The following is a 16,096-nucleotide window of genomic DNA, read 5'->3' as shown; positions in this document are numbered from 1 at the left end:
AGGCTCAGCCCGGGCTCTGACACCCCCATTTTCTCCTCCGTGTAACTGGGTGGTCTCCGTGGACAGCTCCTGGCCGGCCACCTGGAGGCCCGGGAGTCATGGAGTCTGTGGGCCATCTGGGCTCGGCCCCACGGGGAGGCAGTGGGAGGAGGAGCCGCCTGCAGGTGTTTGGCACACTCCCTGCTTCAGGGCGAGCAGCTCCGTGTTCCTGGAGACTTGGCTGCCCTGACTGAGAAGTGGGCTCAGTTATCAGGACTGTCTTCCCAGGCTGGCGGGTGGGTGGAATAGACGCAGTGGGGGATGTGAGTGCTTCATGCACTGAGAAGGGAGGTGCACGGGTGAGAAATGGGTGCTGCAGGCAAGAAGTAGTGGTAGCGTTAAAAAGACCCCCACCTGAGGCCCGTGGGGTTGATGTTGGCTCTTGTCCTACACAAGTTCTTGTCAGGACGGCCCTGCACTAAGGGACCCTCCTCATCAGGGAATAGGGGCTGAGCCTCAAGGTGGCCAAGAACCCTGCATGGAGTCCCACAGCCAGGGCAGCAGTGGTGTTAGGGTGTTGCCACCAGGCAGCTTGACCATTATTTTGCCCCAGGGCCTGCCCAGGCCTCCTCTCCCCCAGGAGCCAAGCCCCTTTGTCCCTGCCCACCTCCTACTCAACCCTCATTCCCTGAGTCACTCAGAAAGTCCAGTGTTGCCCTAGCTGGGTCTCCAGGTTATTGCTCCAGTTGTATTGTCCCAGCTGGGTCTCCAGGTTATTGCCCCAGCTGGGTCTCCAGGTTATTGCTCCAGTTGTATTGTCCCAGCTGGGTCTCCAGGTTATTGCCCCAGCTGGGTCTCCAGGTTATTGCTCCAGTTGTATTGTCCCAGCTGGGTCTCCAGGTTATTGCCCCAGCTGGGTCTCCAGGTTATTGCTCCAGTTGTATTGTCCCAGCTGGGTCTCCAGGTTATTGCCCCAGCTAGTCCTCGAGGTTGTCTTGTGAGGAAGCATGAGGCTGAGCCCTGTCTGGTGGGCTCAGACCCAGGGAAGTGGGTACAGACATGTAGCAGTGTATGCTGTGCAGGGAGGGGCCCTGCTGGTTATTCTGGACTCTCAGGGAGCACTCACTTGGCTGCTCCACGCATTGGACCCTGGGCCAGGCAAGGTGGCAGGAGGGGCATGATGTCTTTTCTGCCTGGGGGTTTGGGACCCTCATCCAGACTCCTACACCCACTCCCAGCCAGACCCATGCAGCTCACTCTTTACATCAACATTACCTGAGTGCCCACCACCTGCCACCCACTCCACATCCTCGCAGGCACACACATCTCCACAGCTGTGCAGCCACACCACACGCACCCTCACACACACTAACTCGCACACTCATGTGTGCTCAGCCCACTGCTGGCTCTCTTCCCTTCTACTGGGAGGTCATGGTGGCTGGCCTGGCTGGACTCAGAATGAATGAAGGCTTTGGGGCCTGGGCTCAGATGAGTTCACACCCCCCCTCTCACTCCCTTTGAGTAGGAGCCAGGCCCAGGCAGGGGACATGATGGCGTCTGCTCTTTACCCCCACCCCCACCCCGCCAGCCCCTCCTCTCTGCACTGGCTGCTGGCCTCAGAGGACTGGCCAGGCTATTGGGCTGGGCTTCAGGCTGAGGTCAGTGTTTCCTGTGAGCTCATCTGGCTGGGAGCTTCCAGCAGACCTGCTGCTGCTCTGGCTGCCTATGGAGGAGCCAAGGGAGCTATCCCTGGGCAGGATGGCTGCTGCATGTGTGCACATACATGTGCATGGGTAGGGGTCAGTGTCTGAGTCCGCCACTCTGCGACCTGAGTTCAGGATGGAGTAGGAGTACATATATGTATGTGCACATACATGAGTGAGCGTTCCTTCAACCAGGGCTAGGGAGCACCCTCCTATGTGGTGCCTAAACCCCGAGCCAGTGTCCAAGTAGGTGTATGAGTGTGAAAGCGTGGGTTGCGCATGTGAGCATCCCTCATGACAGCCTGGAAGACCCTCAGGGTCACCTCCTGAAGTGACCCTTGATTTGAGGAATGTGAGGAATGGAGGAGCGTGGGGCCAACTTGTGTGGTTTACAAAGCAAACTCAGCATTACATTGAACATTAAAATAGTTTTATATTTAGGAGATAATTTGTTTGAAAGTGCAGGCAAACTTCCGGGAAGGCAAGAGGCCCCTGACGCCCAGGGGCTCCGGTTCAGAAGGGTCAGGCACAGTGCTGTGGGCGGGGCCTTTCACTGCCCGGCCTCTGAACGAAGTGGGCGCTTCATCAGTGGAACTCCAACTTTAGCTTCTGGCTGGGCCTCACAGTGACTGTTTCCCCATTTGAAAAGTGGATGTGATCATTTTGGCTCTGCTTGTCTTCCTGGGTATTTAGGAGCAAAAAATTTTGAAAACCAAGAAGGGCTGTGTGGCAGGGCGTGGGAGGAAGGGGCACTGTCCTTCACATCTTGGCCAGTACATGCTGGGTACCAGGCACATAGTAGTAGATGTGTTCAGCTGGGTATTAAAGGAGGCATTGAATGACTTTACAAATGGTTTTGGAGAGGCGGTAAGGAGGTCCCCGGCTGGAGTGGGGGTCCCAACCAAGGGGACTGTGCCAGCAGCTTTTGCCTGCTGTCCCACTTCTAGTTTTACCAGGGATGCCACAAATCTTGACTTCCATAAAACTTCTCAACTTTAACGTTTTAAGCGCCATGTGGACCACACTCAATGCTGTGAGAGCTCTAGGGGGCGTGGATATCTGACCAGGGCTGTTCCGGCTGGCTCTGCCCTGCTGGCCTGCCTCACCCATTCTTTCTACACAACCCCATCACAGGCCCCAGCATGGCACCGTTCCTGCGCATCGCCTTCAACACCTATGAGCTGGGCTCCCTGCCGGCCGCGGACGAGGCAAGCCAGCCCTTCTGTGCTGTGAAGATGAAGGAGGCACTCAGCACAGGTAGGGCTGGAGGCTGGGCCCTGGAGAGGTGCAGCAGCCAGTGGAGCTGGGAGTCTGGGCCTAGTGGGAGGCAATGGCAAGGCCCAGCCCTGTGCCCCCAGAACCTCTGAGGGATCCTTCCTCATCCTCATCTCCCTGCCCAGCCCAGCTATGGATACAGGACAGCGGAGGCCACCACGTGCCTTTGGGGCCTCCAGCACTGGCTGCATGGAGCCCTCACTGGGCTCGAGGCTCTGGCTCCTCCTCACCCAGCAGTTTCCACATGTCCATGTGCCAGGCCCTGTGCTGGGCACCGAGGACATCACAGGGCTCCAGGGATGGCCTAGCTCTGCCCTCGTGGGGCTTTCCTTCAGGTGGGGGAGCCAGACGATGAGTCCTGTGAAAGGGAAGCTGAGAGTAGGCACAGTCCCAGGCTGGAGTCGGGGACGTGGTCCTGGGAGAGAAGACCATTCCTTCTGGCGTCTGCCTTCATCTGGTGAGCCCTGGCTCATCGTTTAGGTCTCAGCTGAGCGGTCTCTTCTTCCAGGAGCCTTCCCACCCCTTAGGCCGGGGCAGGCCCCCTACACGGGCGGGTCTGGAACCGGCCTTACCCACTCCAATTCCATGACAGCTATGATTTAACATTTACTAGAGGCATGAGCTGGCCCATGTCTCTGCCTGCGACTGAGGCGCCAGGAGGGCAGGCACCAGGTGTAACTTTTCGTTCTGCCATGTTCCTTGCCTCCAATATAGTGGCTGGCATGTGGCAGCTCTCAGCACGTGTTCACTGAGTAAGTGCGTAGGGAAGGGGACATCTAGGTAGGACTGGAGGACGAGGGTCCCAGGAAGAGGGAACAGCAGGAAGCAAAGGCCTGGCGATGGGACCTGGCAGGACGCCCACGAGGAGCTGCTAGAGTTCTGTGTCCTGGCGTGTGTTGTGAGAGGAGGAGGCTGGTTGAGGTGAGCAGAGCACAGTCGTGCAGGCTGAGCAATGGGACTCAGTCCCAAGGACACTGGGCAGCCACGTGGGCCATCGGGAGAGAGCCAGGCGGATTCTATCGGGCTGAAGACTCCGGCAAGTCTGGGACGGGAGGGACCGCGGGGCCCTTGCCACATGTGACTGGCGTGGCCCCACTGCAGAGCGCGGGAAGACGCTGGTGCAGAAGAAGCCCACCATGTACCCCGAGTGGAAGTCCACGTTCGACGCCCACATCTACGAGGGCCGCGTCATCCAGATCGTGCTGATGCGGGCAGCTGAGGAGCCCATTTCCGAGGTGACAGTGGGCGTGTCCGTGCTGGCCGAGCGCTGCAAGAAGAACAATGGCAAGGCCGAGTTCTGGGTGAGGGGCGCGTGAGCTGCGGTCCTGTATGCATGCGTGTGTGTATGTGTGCGTGCGTGCATGCGTGCATGCGCACACGGGGAGTGAGCATGGCTGCTGGGTGCAGCTTTGCAGCCAAAACAGCTGAGTTCGAATCCCAGCACTGCAATTTACCAAATCCTGGCTTTTCTGTAAAAAGGAGGAGCTGCTAACAGACCCTACCTTAGTGTTGGTGGCTCAGATGAAACGAGCAGCTGGATGTAAAGGGCTGATGGCAGAGCCGGCACAGGGTGGGTGCTGACATGAGCCAGCCTTGTTATTGAAATGACCGTTTTCCCTTTCGATTTTGTGAAGGTAGGATGTGCCCATAGTAAAGCATGCCATCTGAAGGTAAAAGTGAGTCTGGCCCTAACCCCGGCCCCAGGCTCCCTTCTCAGAGGCACCCGTTGTTCCCGGTGCTGTTTGGAATCTGCAGATATTCCAGGCCCAGGCAGGCACTCGGGAACAGCAGTTATGGTCTTCAACAGCGAGAAGGGGAAGGCTGAGGGTCCACCGCTCACCTGCCAAACCAGGACTCTGCACACACATGTGGCCCTTGTGGCCACCGGTGCCAGCATTGGCAGAAAAGCTCCGCCCCCCCCAGGGTCACATGTGGTCCCCTGCCGCCAAGATGTCCCCGCTAGAAAGAGACCTGTGACCATCAGCCTCCAGGAAGGGCTGAAGGCATTGGGCCAAGAGAGTTGACTCAGGGCTGCACTGACCCTTGGCCAGTCAGGCAGCGGCACTTGCTGAGCTCTCTGTCCACTACCCCGAGGGACAATGCCATTCACCAGGCCTGGGTTCTGGGGAGGGGAGGGTCCTGCCCTTAGAACCAGCCAGTCTGTTGAGGAGACGGACATGCAGAAGCCCTGACAGACAGAAGGCCAGCACGTGTGAAAGTGGGCGGGTGTCAGTGCCTCTGCTTGTGCTAGGGGACGCGGGCTTGGGTTCTCATCCTTGTGAAGGGGCAGTGGTGTTGAGGGTGGGGAGTTTCCCTTCCCACTCTGTTCCCAGGCCAGGCGGCCAGGCTGGGTGTGGGGTGGATCCTTTCACTTCCCCAAATGTAATAATACCCCTGAGTCGGGGTGGGGGCGGGGCTCAGGGGCGGGGCCCGCCCCTGCCCACACCAGGCAGACAGGTGCCCTGCTAGGCGGCCAGGACTCCCTTGGCCTTGGGGGACCAACCATGGGGGCGGGTTCTGAGTCGGGCTGGGCCCGGGCCCGCCCTCATTGATCCCCCACCCCCACCCCCACCCCCACCCTCACCCCTGCAGCTGGACCTGCAACCCCAGGCCAAGGTGTTGATGTCTGTGCAGTATTTCCTGGAAGACGGAGGTAAGACCTGCCCTACCTGGGCTGGGGATGTAGGTTCAGAGGCCAGAGCCAGGACAGAGGTGTAGAGAAGCAGCCCCCACCACCGATCTGTCCATGGCCACCTGGGAGGGACTGCGGGTTGTCCCCTGTGGCTGTGGCTGACCTCACCATTCCATGGCCCCCAGATTGCAAGCAGTCTATGCGGGGTGAAGACGAATCCACGTTCCCAACAATGAACCGCCGTGGAGCCATTAAACAGGCCAAGATCCACTACATCAAGAACCACGAGTTCATCGCCACCTTCTTCGGGCAGCCTACCTTCTGTTCTGTGTGCAAAGAATTTGTTTGGTGAGGGCTGGCTGTGCCCACCAGGGGGACGGAGGAAGGGGGGCCACACCCAGAACCCCCCCTTCTCACCCTGCCTGGGGATTTGCCTTTCAGGGGTCTCAACAAGCAAGGCTACAAATGTAGGCGTAAGTGTCTCCACAATCTGGTTTGTATGTACAGGTGTGGGCATGTGTGCCTGGCAGTGCCTGGGTGTGGTCACAGGAGAGCCTGTGTCTCCGGTGTGTGCACGTGGGAACGATAGCTCTGTTCAGCGAGTGCAGGAGTTGGCTTGCTCCAGTTCAGGAAGCCCATTCTACGTAGCTCTTCCTAACTCTTTGCACTCAGTGACATCACATTGGTAGCCTGAAATAGGTCACAGTAGAGAATTCACAGAGAAGCCAGCCCCTGCTGCGCGTCCGGCCCCTTTTCCCCCAGAGAGGCTGGCAGGCCTTGACCAGCACGCCCCTGGCTGCACGTGTGCTTTTGTTAGATGTGTGTGCATCTCGGTGCCCACCAGTGAGCACACCTTTCTCCACGAGGGTGCATACACCAGGCAGTGTGGGCTGGTCGTTAGGAACACAGGCTCTGGAGCCAGACTGCCTGGGTTTGAATCTGGCTGCACCATTTCCTAGCTGTAGGGCCTTAGGCAAAGTTACCTAACCTCTCTGTGCCTCAGTTTTCTCATCTATAAAATAGGGATAATAGTGCCATTGTGGAGATCAAGAGGGATAAAATATGTAGAGCTGTGTTTTAAGTGTGGTTGGCACATGGTAAGCATTCTGTGTAAGAAGCCTTGTCATGATTGCACATGCTGTGTGTATATGTCCGTCTGAGTTAGGGTGCATCTGTCCGTGTATGCATGTGCACGAGAGAGCGCTTAGGAGCTATTCGCTGTCCTGGCACATAGGAGAGGGAATGGGGGCAATCCCCCATGCCCCTCACTTCTGCCCCCCTCCCTGCCCATCGGGACCCCTTAACCCTTTCCTGAACTCTGAGACCCACGAGATCGGCCATCCTCCTGCCCCGTCCTTCTCAGCCCCTCCTTCGAGGCTGGCAGGAGGAGAAAAAAACTGAGCTCTGGGCCGAGGCTCTGTGGGGTGAGGGTGTGGGCGGTTGGGAGAACAGTGGCTTTGTGTAGGGGGCTGGACTGGGCCTGCTCACAGACTCTGCCCTCCCCGGTGCCTTCCCATCCCCCGCCTGGGCCTGCGCCTCCTCAAGAATGCAACGCCGCCATCCACAAGAAATGCATCGACAAGATCATCGGCCGGTGCACCGGCACCGCGACCAATAGCCGGGACACCATAGTGAGGCTGGGTCCAGGGCGGGGGTCCGGGGGCCTGGGGGGCTTGGCCTGGTGGGAAGGGTTTGGGCTCTCCCTCTCTCTTTCCTGTGGGGCTCGCCCATCCCCCCATTTTTCTTGTTCCTTCTTTGGATCTCAGGGTTGCCCAGTCCCCAGTGGAGTCCTATTGGCATCTTGCCATGCATGGGGTTGGGGGAGAGCTAGGGGTTGAGGAAGGGGCTGGAGCTGCCCTGTGACCCTTGACCTGTGATCCCTCTACCCCAGTTCCAGAAAGAACGGTTCAACATCGACATGCCGCACCGGTTCAAGGTTTACAACTACATGAGCCCCACCTTCTGTGACCACTGTGGCAGCCTGCTGTGGGGGCTGGTGAAGCAGGGGTTAAAGTGTGAAGGTGCGTGCCACCAGCTCTTGGGCTGCTGGGGGGAGTGGGGAGGGAGAAATAGGAGATACTCCCAGCTGTGCCTATCCACTGAACCCCATAAACTCCACTTAACTGCTGCTGCCTTTGCCCTCTCGCTGGGGGATTTCACATGGGGAGGCTTTGGAGAGCCCTCCCCCCGGCCTGACCGGCTCTACCATTACCTGCTGTGTGACCCCTGGACAGGAGGCCCCACCTCTGTGAGCTCTGCAAACGCAGGTGTCACATGGGGCTCATAGAGTCAGACCCAGAGTCACTGCTGCAGAGAGCGGGTGCTCCCCAAACGCAGAGGAGAAACGGGAGATCCCTGCGGGAAAGGGGACTTGTCCAGGTCGGCCCGCACATTATTTGAAGGGTCAGAATTAGGTCCCATATCTTTGATTTTTTTCTTCTTTAAATAATGAACGATTTGAAGTGGCTTTAGATACATTTTCTTCTAAAGACAGGAAACCCAGCAGCCCCCACCAAAGCCCTCCTCCCCCCGTCCTCTCCTCCACACCTCCCTGCCCTTGGCTGGGCCCGCTGGCTGCCCTGCCTGGACAGGGGCCTGATGGGCCTGCTTCTCCCTCGCCCCAGACTGTGGCATGAACGTGCACCATAAGTGCCAGAAGAAGGTTGCCAACCTCTGTGGCATCAACCAGAAGCTCTTGGCTGAAGCATTGAACCAAGTCAGCCAGGTGGGCAGCGCCGTGGGGACCCGGGACAGAGGGCTGTGGGGTTGGGGATCAGGGCTCACGCCCTCTCTTGGGGAGCCACAGTGGGGGCTTGCTACCCAAGACCCCGCTTCTGGAAGGTCCAGCTCCAGGATTAGGCAGCAGAGGGAGGTGGCTTACCCCCTGAGAAACCATTTATTCCAGCAGTTCTGTGCTTGAGCGTGAACCTGGGGGGCGGGGGGGGGGGGGGGGGGAGGCGGGTGTGCAAGGTTGAAGCACTTGAAACAAAGCCTTGGTGTGTGTATGTTTTTTGCGCGTGTTGGGCGTGGTGGGGCTCAAGGGATGCCACAAAACTTTAAGGTAAAACTCTAGAATCAATCACAAGTGGAGGCAACACAAACATCTATTGAGTAACGGGTTGGGAAGGTGGTATCCATTTTACAAAATTTTTGTTTGTAATTGCTGCCTTCGCCGCGGGCAGAGTGTGTGTGAGTGTGTGGGTGTGTGTGTACTGCTTGGGGGTCCCGCATTGGTATGGCCAACTGTCTGGCCCGTCAACTGCCACCCCTTTTCCAGAAAACCCCTCGGAAGCCAGAGACGGAGTCTGCAGAGCCTTTTGGGATCTACCAGAATTTTGAGAAAAAACTAGACCTCATGGGAAATTTTTCCCTAGGTAAAGGGCCTGTTTCCGTCCCTACTTCCCACTAGGGCCCAGGATGGGGCCCGGCCTCCCTCCCACCACCCTCGGAAAGGAGCCCCTTCCTCTCTGAGGCCCCCTACCCAGCCCACCCCTGGGTCCCCGGGGAGGGGACTCCGCAGCCGGAGACCTGAGTCTGAAGTGCCATCTCCATCTCTCCAGCAGACTCTGGGACTTACGGCAAGATCTGGGAGGGCAGCTCCAAGTGCAAAATCGAGCACTTCACCTTCCACAAGGTCCTGGGCAAAGGCAGCTTCGGGAAGGTGAGGGGACAGTGGCCCTGAGGCAGCTCCGGGGACCTGGTCAGGTGGGGCTCTGGTGCCCTGGCCCTGGGCCCGGGCCTGTCCTGCTCATAGCCCCACTCGCCCGCCCGCCAGGTGCTGCTTGCGGAACTGAAGGGCAAAAAGGAGTTCTTTGCCATCAAGGCCCTCAAGAAGGACGTGGTTCTGATCGACGATGACGTGGAGTGCACCATGGTGGAGAAGCGGGTGCTGGCGCTCGCCTGGGAGAACCCCTTCCTCACCCACCTCTACTGCACCTTCCAGACCAAGGTGCGGGGCCTCCCACTGTCACTGCCGCAGGGGCTACCGCTGCCCGCAGCCTCCCACTCAGCCCCTTACAGCAGGGTCGTGTCCCCGCCTCTTACTCCCCGGGCAGGGCCGTGTCCCCCCTCTCACGTCCCCCAGGGCAGTGGCCCTCCCCTTTCTGTGCCTCTGCTCACCCCCCTCCCCACCCCAGGAGCACCTGTTCTTCGTGATGGAGTTCCTCAACGGGGGGGACCTGATGTACCACATCCAGGACAAAGGCCGCTTTGAGCTGTACCGGGCCATGTAAGTATGGGCCCGTTCGGGGGAAGAGCCACTGCCGGTCTGCCCTCCGTTCACTGTTCCCTCTCCCTGGAGAAGCCACGCTGGGCTAGAGCTGGGTGGAGAGATTGGGGGTAGCCGGGTCCCACCGTATGGGACACCTGGGTGGTGGGTGAGCTCTGGCTGGGTGCACAGCACAGACATGCTGGCTCCTGTCCCCTCCTTGGTCCTCAGCCAGGGCAGCCTCACACTCGGTGATCGTGCACGACACAGGAGCTGGTGTGACCCCCAGGCTAGCATGCACCCCCTAACAGTGTGCGTGTGTCCATGCGCGCGCATGCATGTACATACATGTGTACATCAATATAAATGCATACACTCTTACCACAGAAAATTGTCTTATTTGGAGCATTTCCTTCATAATTTTCTTTCCTGCCTTGGCTGCTAGCCTCCACTTGCCTGATACAAGATGTGCTCGATCAGGCCCAGGTTGTCCATGGAGTTATTTGCAGCATTTCCTGCCCCTGGAGGTGGGGATGAGGGACCGGGGAGAAGCAAGGGCTGGTCAGCAGAAATTCCAGAACACTTTGTCTCTCTCTCATATCCAGGTTTTATGCTGCTGAGATAATCTGTGGACTCCAGTTTCTACACAGCAAAGGGATCATTTATAGGTACGGGGTGATAGGGAGCGGGGGTGGGGGTGGGGTGTGGGCAGCTTTCAGGAAGGGAAGCTCGAACCCACCATGTCCTCTGTAACGCTCTGAGTGGAGTCGGCCTGGCTATGGCCCCATCTCCACTTGGAGTCAGTGTTTAATTGGGTATTTGCCTAAACCTCCTACTCCATAGCTAGGATTCCTGGTGGCCCCTCAGCTGAGGCTGGCATGGCTCCAGAGGCTGGGAACTCACTGCCCACCCCATACTCGGCCCATTGGCGGGAGCGCGGTACCGAGTGGCACAGTGTCTCCCTCGGTGCAGTCACCTCGGTGCTGAAGCCATCGGAGCACTCTCGGCTTCCACCAATAGGCACTGGTTCCACAAATTCCCACCCAGTGAATCCGATCCCATCCGACAGCAGATTACTGTGCACTCATCAACGGCTGAGGCCGCCGGGCCGGTGGCTCAGTGGTGAGAGCACCGGCCCGAGGACAAAAGGGTCCCGGGTTGATTCCCAGTCAAGGGCACGTACCTTGGTTGCAGGTTTGATCCCCGGCCCCAGTCAGGGCACGAGCAGGAGGCAACCAGTCGATGTGTCTTTCACACACTGGTGTCTCTCTCTGTCTCGGCCATGCTCGGTGCCCTAATGTGGGGTGAAGTCAGGATAGGTTGTCAGGTGGATAGCCAGCCATGGGACAGTATATATTGCGTATTAGGGCTCATGTTTTAAAAGGTGAGGTAAGATGGGTATTATAATGAGCTTTTTAAAAAAATATATGTTTTTATTGATTTCAGAGAGGAAGAGAGAGGGAGAGGTAGAAACATCAATGATGAGAGAATCATTGATTGGCTGCCTCCTATATGCCCCCTTTTGGGGATCGAGCCCACAACCCGGCCATGTGCCCTTGACTGGAATCGAACCCAGGACCTTTCAGTCCTCAGGCCAACGCTCTATCCACTGAGCCAAACCAGTGAGGATTTATTATGAGCTTTGGCCATACCTAGACTCACTCTAGGGTGGGCCTGGCCATCGAGGTGAGTGGAGGGTGGACTGTATGTGCTATTCACCTTTTTCTGGTACTTGTCACCATGTGCATAAATCATTCAAACAACCAACTACGTAAAGTAGATACGGTCCCTGCCCTTGTGGAGTCACACAGAGCTGAACCCAGGGCCACTTCCACGGCAACCAGTGAGGCGCCCCTGGGCCAGTGACTTCGCCTCTCTGAGGTTCATTTGGGGCTGGGAAAGCAGGTCGGCGTGTGCCCAGCCTGTACCACACAGTGGGTGGCTCGCCCAGAGCACCTATTTTGGTGCCTCTTTTTCTCCTGCTGCCTTTTCTCTTCCTCCCGCCCTGGTCCGCGTGGGAAGAGTTCTTACGGGACTGAAAATGGGAGCTGGGGCAGGAGCGGAATTGACTCCTGATGGCCCCTCCCTCTCCTTCCCCTCAGGGACCTCAAGCTGGACAACGTGATGCTGGACCAGAACGGCCACATCAAGATCGCCGACTTCGGGATGTGCAAAGAGAACATATTCGCGGATAAGAAGGCCAGCACCTTCTGCGGTACCCCTGACTACATCGCCCCCGAGGTGAGCTGGCACCCGCCCAGCCTCCAGCCCAGACACCTCATCTCAACAGGGGGAGCCAAGAGGCCTCCCTGAGATGATGATGTCTGCACCAGCCAGGAGGGTGAGGAGGCCTGGCCGGGCCCCTGCTCCCACCCTCAGCTCCCGCACCTTCTCCTGCCCCAGATCCTGCAGGGCCTGAAGTACTCCTTCTCCGTGGACTGGTGGTCCTTCGGAGTCCTGCTCTACGAGATGCTCATTGGCCAGTCCCCCTTCCACGGTGACGACGAGGACGAGCTTTTCGAGTCCATCCGTGTGGACACGCCGCATTATCCCCGCTGGATCACCAAGGAGTCCAAGGATATCCTGGAGAAGGTGGGAGGCCTGGGCGAGGCTGGCTCGGGGCAGAAACCGGTAAATACGGGGTCGTGGGAATGCCAGGATCCTCACTGACGCTCCGGTCCTGACGTGTGGGGGGTTGCTCTCTCGTCGCATTCGCCGGAGCTCCTGTCTGAGTAGCCGACACTGAATCGGCCTGTCATGGTGACTGTGAGTTAGGTCAGGAGACAGACAGACCTGAGGCTAAACGCTCAGTCTGTCTCCTTATCTGCACAATGGAGCTAGGCAAGAACCCGAGTTGTTGGAAGAAATCATAAATGTGTGATGCTCCGGTCTGTGCCAGGCAGACAGCAAACACTCAGTAAACAGCCCCTGCTTTTACTCAAGTCCCGGCAGCCCCCATCCACAGCCTGTGGTCTTGGGGGGACCTGGGAGCCAGAGACAATACCCTCAGCTCCAGTGGCCTGGGCAGCCCTGGGTCTGCTTGGGTGTGTGCTGAGGGTCCAATTCCCTACGCCCTTGGGTGCTAACCGGGGCCCTTGCTGGGTTGCAGCTGCTTGAAAGAGACCCAGCCAAGAGGCTGGGAGTGACTGGGAACATCAAAACCCACCCCTTCTTCAAGACCATCAACTGGACCCTGCTGGAGAAGCGTCAGGTGGAGCCGCCCTTCAAGCCCAAAGTGGTACGTGACCCAGCTTCCTTCCGTAGGGGCCATGTGCTCCGTGTTGCCCGCTGCCTTCGGGGTGGGCACCTCCTTTGCCCTCCTCTCTCCTGTGTCATTCACCTGCTTTCTCCTCCCCCTCCTCCAGCAAACCTGCTTCCCCGTCCTCCCTGGCACATTCAGTCACAGCCTCTACCCTGATAGCCTCACCCTCTCTCCCTCACTCAGTCATTCAACAAACACTGGAAACTCTGGGTCCAGCCATTCCTTTACCTACATTTTTTAGTGCCGCTGTGTGGCTTCCTCCGTCCCTCCATCCATCCAATCCACTTTCCAATCAATACTGGAAACACTAAGTGCCTGTTGGGTGCAGACTGTGCTGAGCTGCTCAGCAAAGTGGGAGGCCCAGTCCCAGAGCTGGAGGAGGCCCAGCTCCACAGAGATAAGAAACTGGAACACAGATGACCATTCATGATATGACACAACAGGACAAGAGCTAAGAGCTGTTACAAGGCCACACGTGATCAGCTGTCATCAGGCGGGTCTGTCAGCAGGAGCCCAGAATGCATAGAAGGCGTGCCTCTGAGAGGAAGTGGGACTGTGGGGGTATCTGGGAGGCGTTTCAGGTAGAGGAGGAGTGATTCACACAAAGGCCCCGAAACCGCAGAGGCCACCAAGGAGCCAGCAGGAGAGCGGAGAAAGGCTGGGGCCAGAATTCTGAGCACCCTGAGCCCCTCGGGAGTTGGACTCAATGGCCCTTCTCTGGTCACAGTTCCACCTTCCCACTCCTTTTCTCTCTGCCTCCCCTCCTCTGTCAGGACACGCTGTCCCGCTGGACAGCCTGTGTGAGGTGATGTGTCCATTATTGTGCCTGGAGGTCGCAGAGCACTTTTACTGCTCAAACTTGGTGCCTCCTGGGCTGGGCACGTCACTCCCAGGCGAGGCCGGCCGCAGGAGGATCAGCAGCCTGCTCTCAGACCCGCTATGACAGAAAGAGAGACGGGCCTACAGATTTCAGGCGGGGTGCCGATTGGCAGCTCGTCAGTGGAAAGGGTGGGCCTGTGGAGAGGGGCCCAAGCAGGCCTCAGCGCCAGGAGAGGATGGGCCCGGAAATGGGCCCAAAAGACCAAAAATCTGGGTTTTTATGTCAAATTGCCCAATTTAAAAATATTGGCTCAAAGGCCATTAAAACCCACCGCTAGTCAAAATGATGTACTTGCTACCAGCTCGGTTTGGCCTGAGGCCACCAGCTTAAGATCTCTGTCACCATTTCACTGTGTCCTCAGAGGCAGAACTGGCGAGCTTTTCCTGTGAACAGCCCCATAGTAAATACTCTAGGCCAGTGGTTGCCAACCGGTGGGCCACGGACCACTGGCGGCCCGTGAGGTCCGAAAGGTCGGTGACCGCTGCTCTAGGCTTTGCAGGCCAGATGGTTTCAAAGCAGCCATAGGTGATATGTCGATGGGTGGGTGTGGTCATGTACTAATAAAACTTTATTGCCCGGCCGGTGTGGCTCAGTTGTTAAGCATTGACTCATGTACTAAGAGGTCTCAGATTCGATTCCCATTCAGGGCACATGTCCAGATTGTGGGCTCAGTCCCCAGCAGGGGGTGTGCAATAGGCAGCTGATTGATGCTGATGCATCGATGTTTCTCTCTCTCTCCCTCTCCCTTCCTCTCTCTCTCAAATCAATAAAAACATATTTTTTAAAAGCAAAAAGCTTTATGCACATTGACATGTGAATTTCATTTCATTTTCATGTCATGAAATACTATTCTGCTTTTGGTTTTTTCCTAGACATTGAAAAATATAAAAGCCAGTCTGAGCTTGTGTGACTAACACGAGCTGAGAGACAGGTGGCGGACGGGGCCTGGCCCTGGGCTGCGGTTTGCCAGGCGCTGCTCCGGACATGCTGCCCTTTCCCGGCCCGGGCGCAGGCTCCCTGCTGGCTTCCCTTGCCCTTGGACACAGCGGCCACTCTGGCTGGGCCTCTCTCAGGCTGGCGGGAAAGACTCCCTTTTCTGGTCCTGCGAAGGACAGCTCTGGCCTGCCCAGCCCGACGGGGTCCAAGGTGTGTGGGAACCTTGGAAGGCTGCCCCTTGGGTCCCGCTCACCCACCCTACCTTGTGCCTACAGAAGTCCCCTGGAGACTACAGCAACTTCGACCAGGATTTCCTGAATGAGAAGCCGCGCCTCTCCTACAGCGACAAGAACCTCATCGACTCCATGGACCAAACAGCATTCTCTGGCTTCTCCTTCATCAATCCCAAATTCGAGAGGCTCTTGGAAAACTGAGGTTCCCAAACACGCCACCCCAACACCCATCCCAGCCAAGGAGCCTGGGTCCATCAGCACTGCCTGCCCACCCAGCCCGGGCAGAGCAGGCTTGGCCCCCCTGCATCAACACCTGTCCTCTCCCCCCCTCCCGCCCCCCCCCCCAAGCAGCAGTGTGACTGTGCTGTGTTCAGCTCCTGCCTGCCCCCTCACCCCCAGGAGGGCCTCGGCTACTGTCTGGCTGGGCTCTTAATGGTACTTCTTCTGTGAACTGAGTGTGAATTTGCTTTTCCTCTGCCCTCAGAGGGAAACTGTAAATCCTGTGTTTCATTACTTGAATGTAGTTATCTATTGAAAAAATGTATTATATATATGCATATATATGTATACGCACGCACACATATATATAGCAAGCTGTATATATTGCTCAGTAGAGAGAAAAAACTTGGGGTAATGTGTTGATCTTTTAAAATATATATATGACAAGAAAAAAAAAAAGAGCACAAGCTGTTTGAACCACCAGGCTCTTTTATTTGTGTGTCTAAATAAACACCAAATGGTACCAACCTGGCTGTCGGGACGTGTTTGTCCCAGGAAGCTGGTGGCTGCTCCCACTTTTGGCTGCTGTGTCCTGGAAGCTCACTGAGCTGATAGCTGCAGGCACACACCCTGTGCTTTCATGCAAATGTGTTTGTATTTATGGGTTTCCCCCAGCTCTGGGGCCCTGGGTTCTCTGGGTGGCTTACAGAGCCCAGGTGACTCATGGGGTGATGGGAGCGGGTGCTTGCAGACAGTCTCTCAGGGAGGGT

General features: G+C 57.4%; 1 protein-coding gene across 4 annotated transcripts in view; it reads left to right on the top strand.

Moving 5' to 3' along the window:
* Positions 1–15,853, top strand: part of PRKCD (protein kinase C delta) — a 31,178-nt gene extending 15,325 nt beyond the window's left edge. For 3 of the 4 annotated variants that reach the window (XM_059663287.1, XM_059663288.1, XM_059663286.1), the window contains 17 exons: positions 2,817–2,939; positions 4,059–4,258; positions 5,550–5,610; positions 5,775–5,937; positions 6,031–6,062; positions 7,135–7,220; positions 7,481–7,610; positions 8,214–8,314; positions 8,867–8,963; positions 9,150–9,250; positions 9,365–9,538; positions 9,726–9,817; positions 10,402–10,464; positions 11,899–12,037; positions 12,200–12,388; positions 12,906–13,034; positions 15,150–15,853. In XM_059663287.1, coding sequence (XP_059519270.1) covers positions 2,825–2,939; positions 4,059–4,258; positions 5,550–5,610; positions 5,775–5,937; positions 6,031–6,062; positions 7,135–7,220; positions 7,481–7,610; positions 8,214–8,314; positions 8,867–8,963; positions 9,150–9,250; positions 9,365–9,538; positions 9,726–9,817; positions 10,402–10,464; positions 11,899–12,037; positions 12,200–12,388; positions 12,906–13,034; positions 15,150–15,308 — 2,031 coding nt within the window. In that variant the 5' untranslated portion in view covers positions 2,817–2,824 and the 3' untranslated portion in view covers positions 15,309–15,853. The remainder of the gene's footprint in view (positions 1–2,816; positions 2,940–4,058; positions 4,259–5,549; positions 5,611–5,774; positions 5,938–6,030; positions 6,063–7,134; positions 7,221–7,480; positions 7,611–8,213; positions 8,315–8,866; positions 8,964–9,149; positions 9,251–9,364; positions 9,539–9,725; positions 9,818–10,401; positions 10,465–11,898; positions 12,038–12,199; positions 12,389–12,905; positions 13,035–15,149) is intronic. The other variant, XM_059663289.1, reaches the window with a different exon arrangement.
* Positions 15,854–16,096: the final 243 nt, after the last annotated feature.

Source organism: Myotis daubentonii, chromosome 14 (genome assembly GCF_963259705.1).
Source record: "Myotis daubentonii chromosome 14, mMyoDau2.1, whole genome shotgun sequence".
Taxonomy (NCBI): domain Eukaryota; kingdom Metazoa; phylum Chordata; class Mammalia; order Chiroptera; family Vespertilionidae; genus Myotis; species Myotis daubentonii.
The sequence above is the reverse complement of the archived record's forward strand: the minus strand, read 5'-3'. Positions and strand labels throughout refer to the sequence as shown.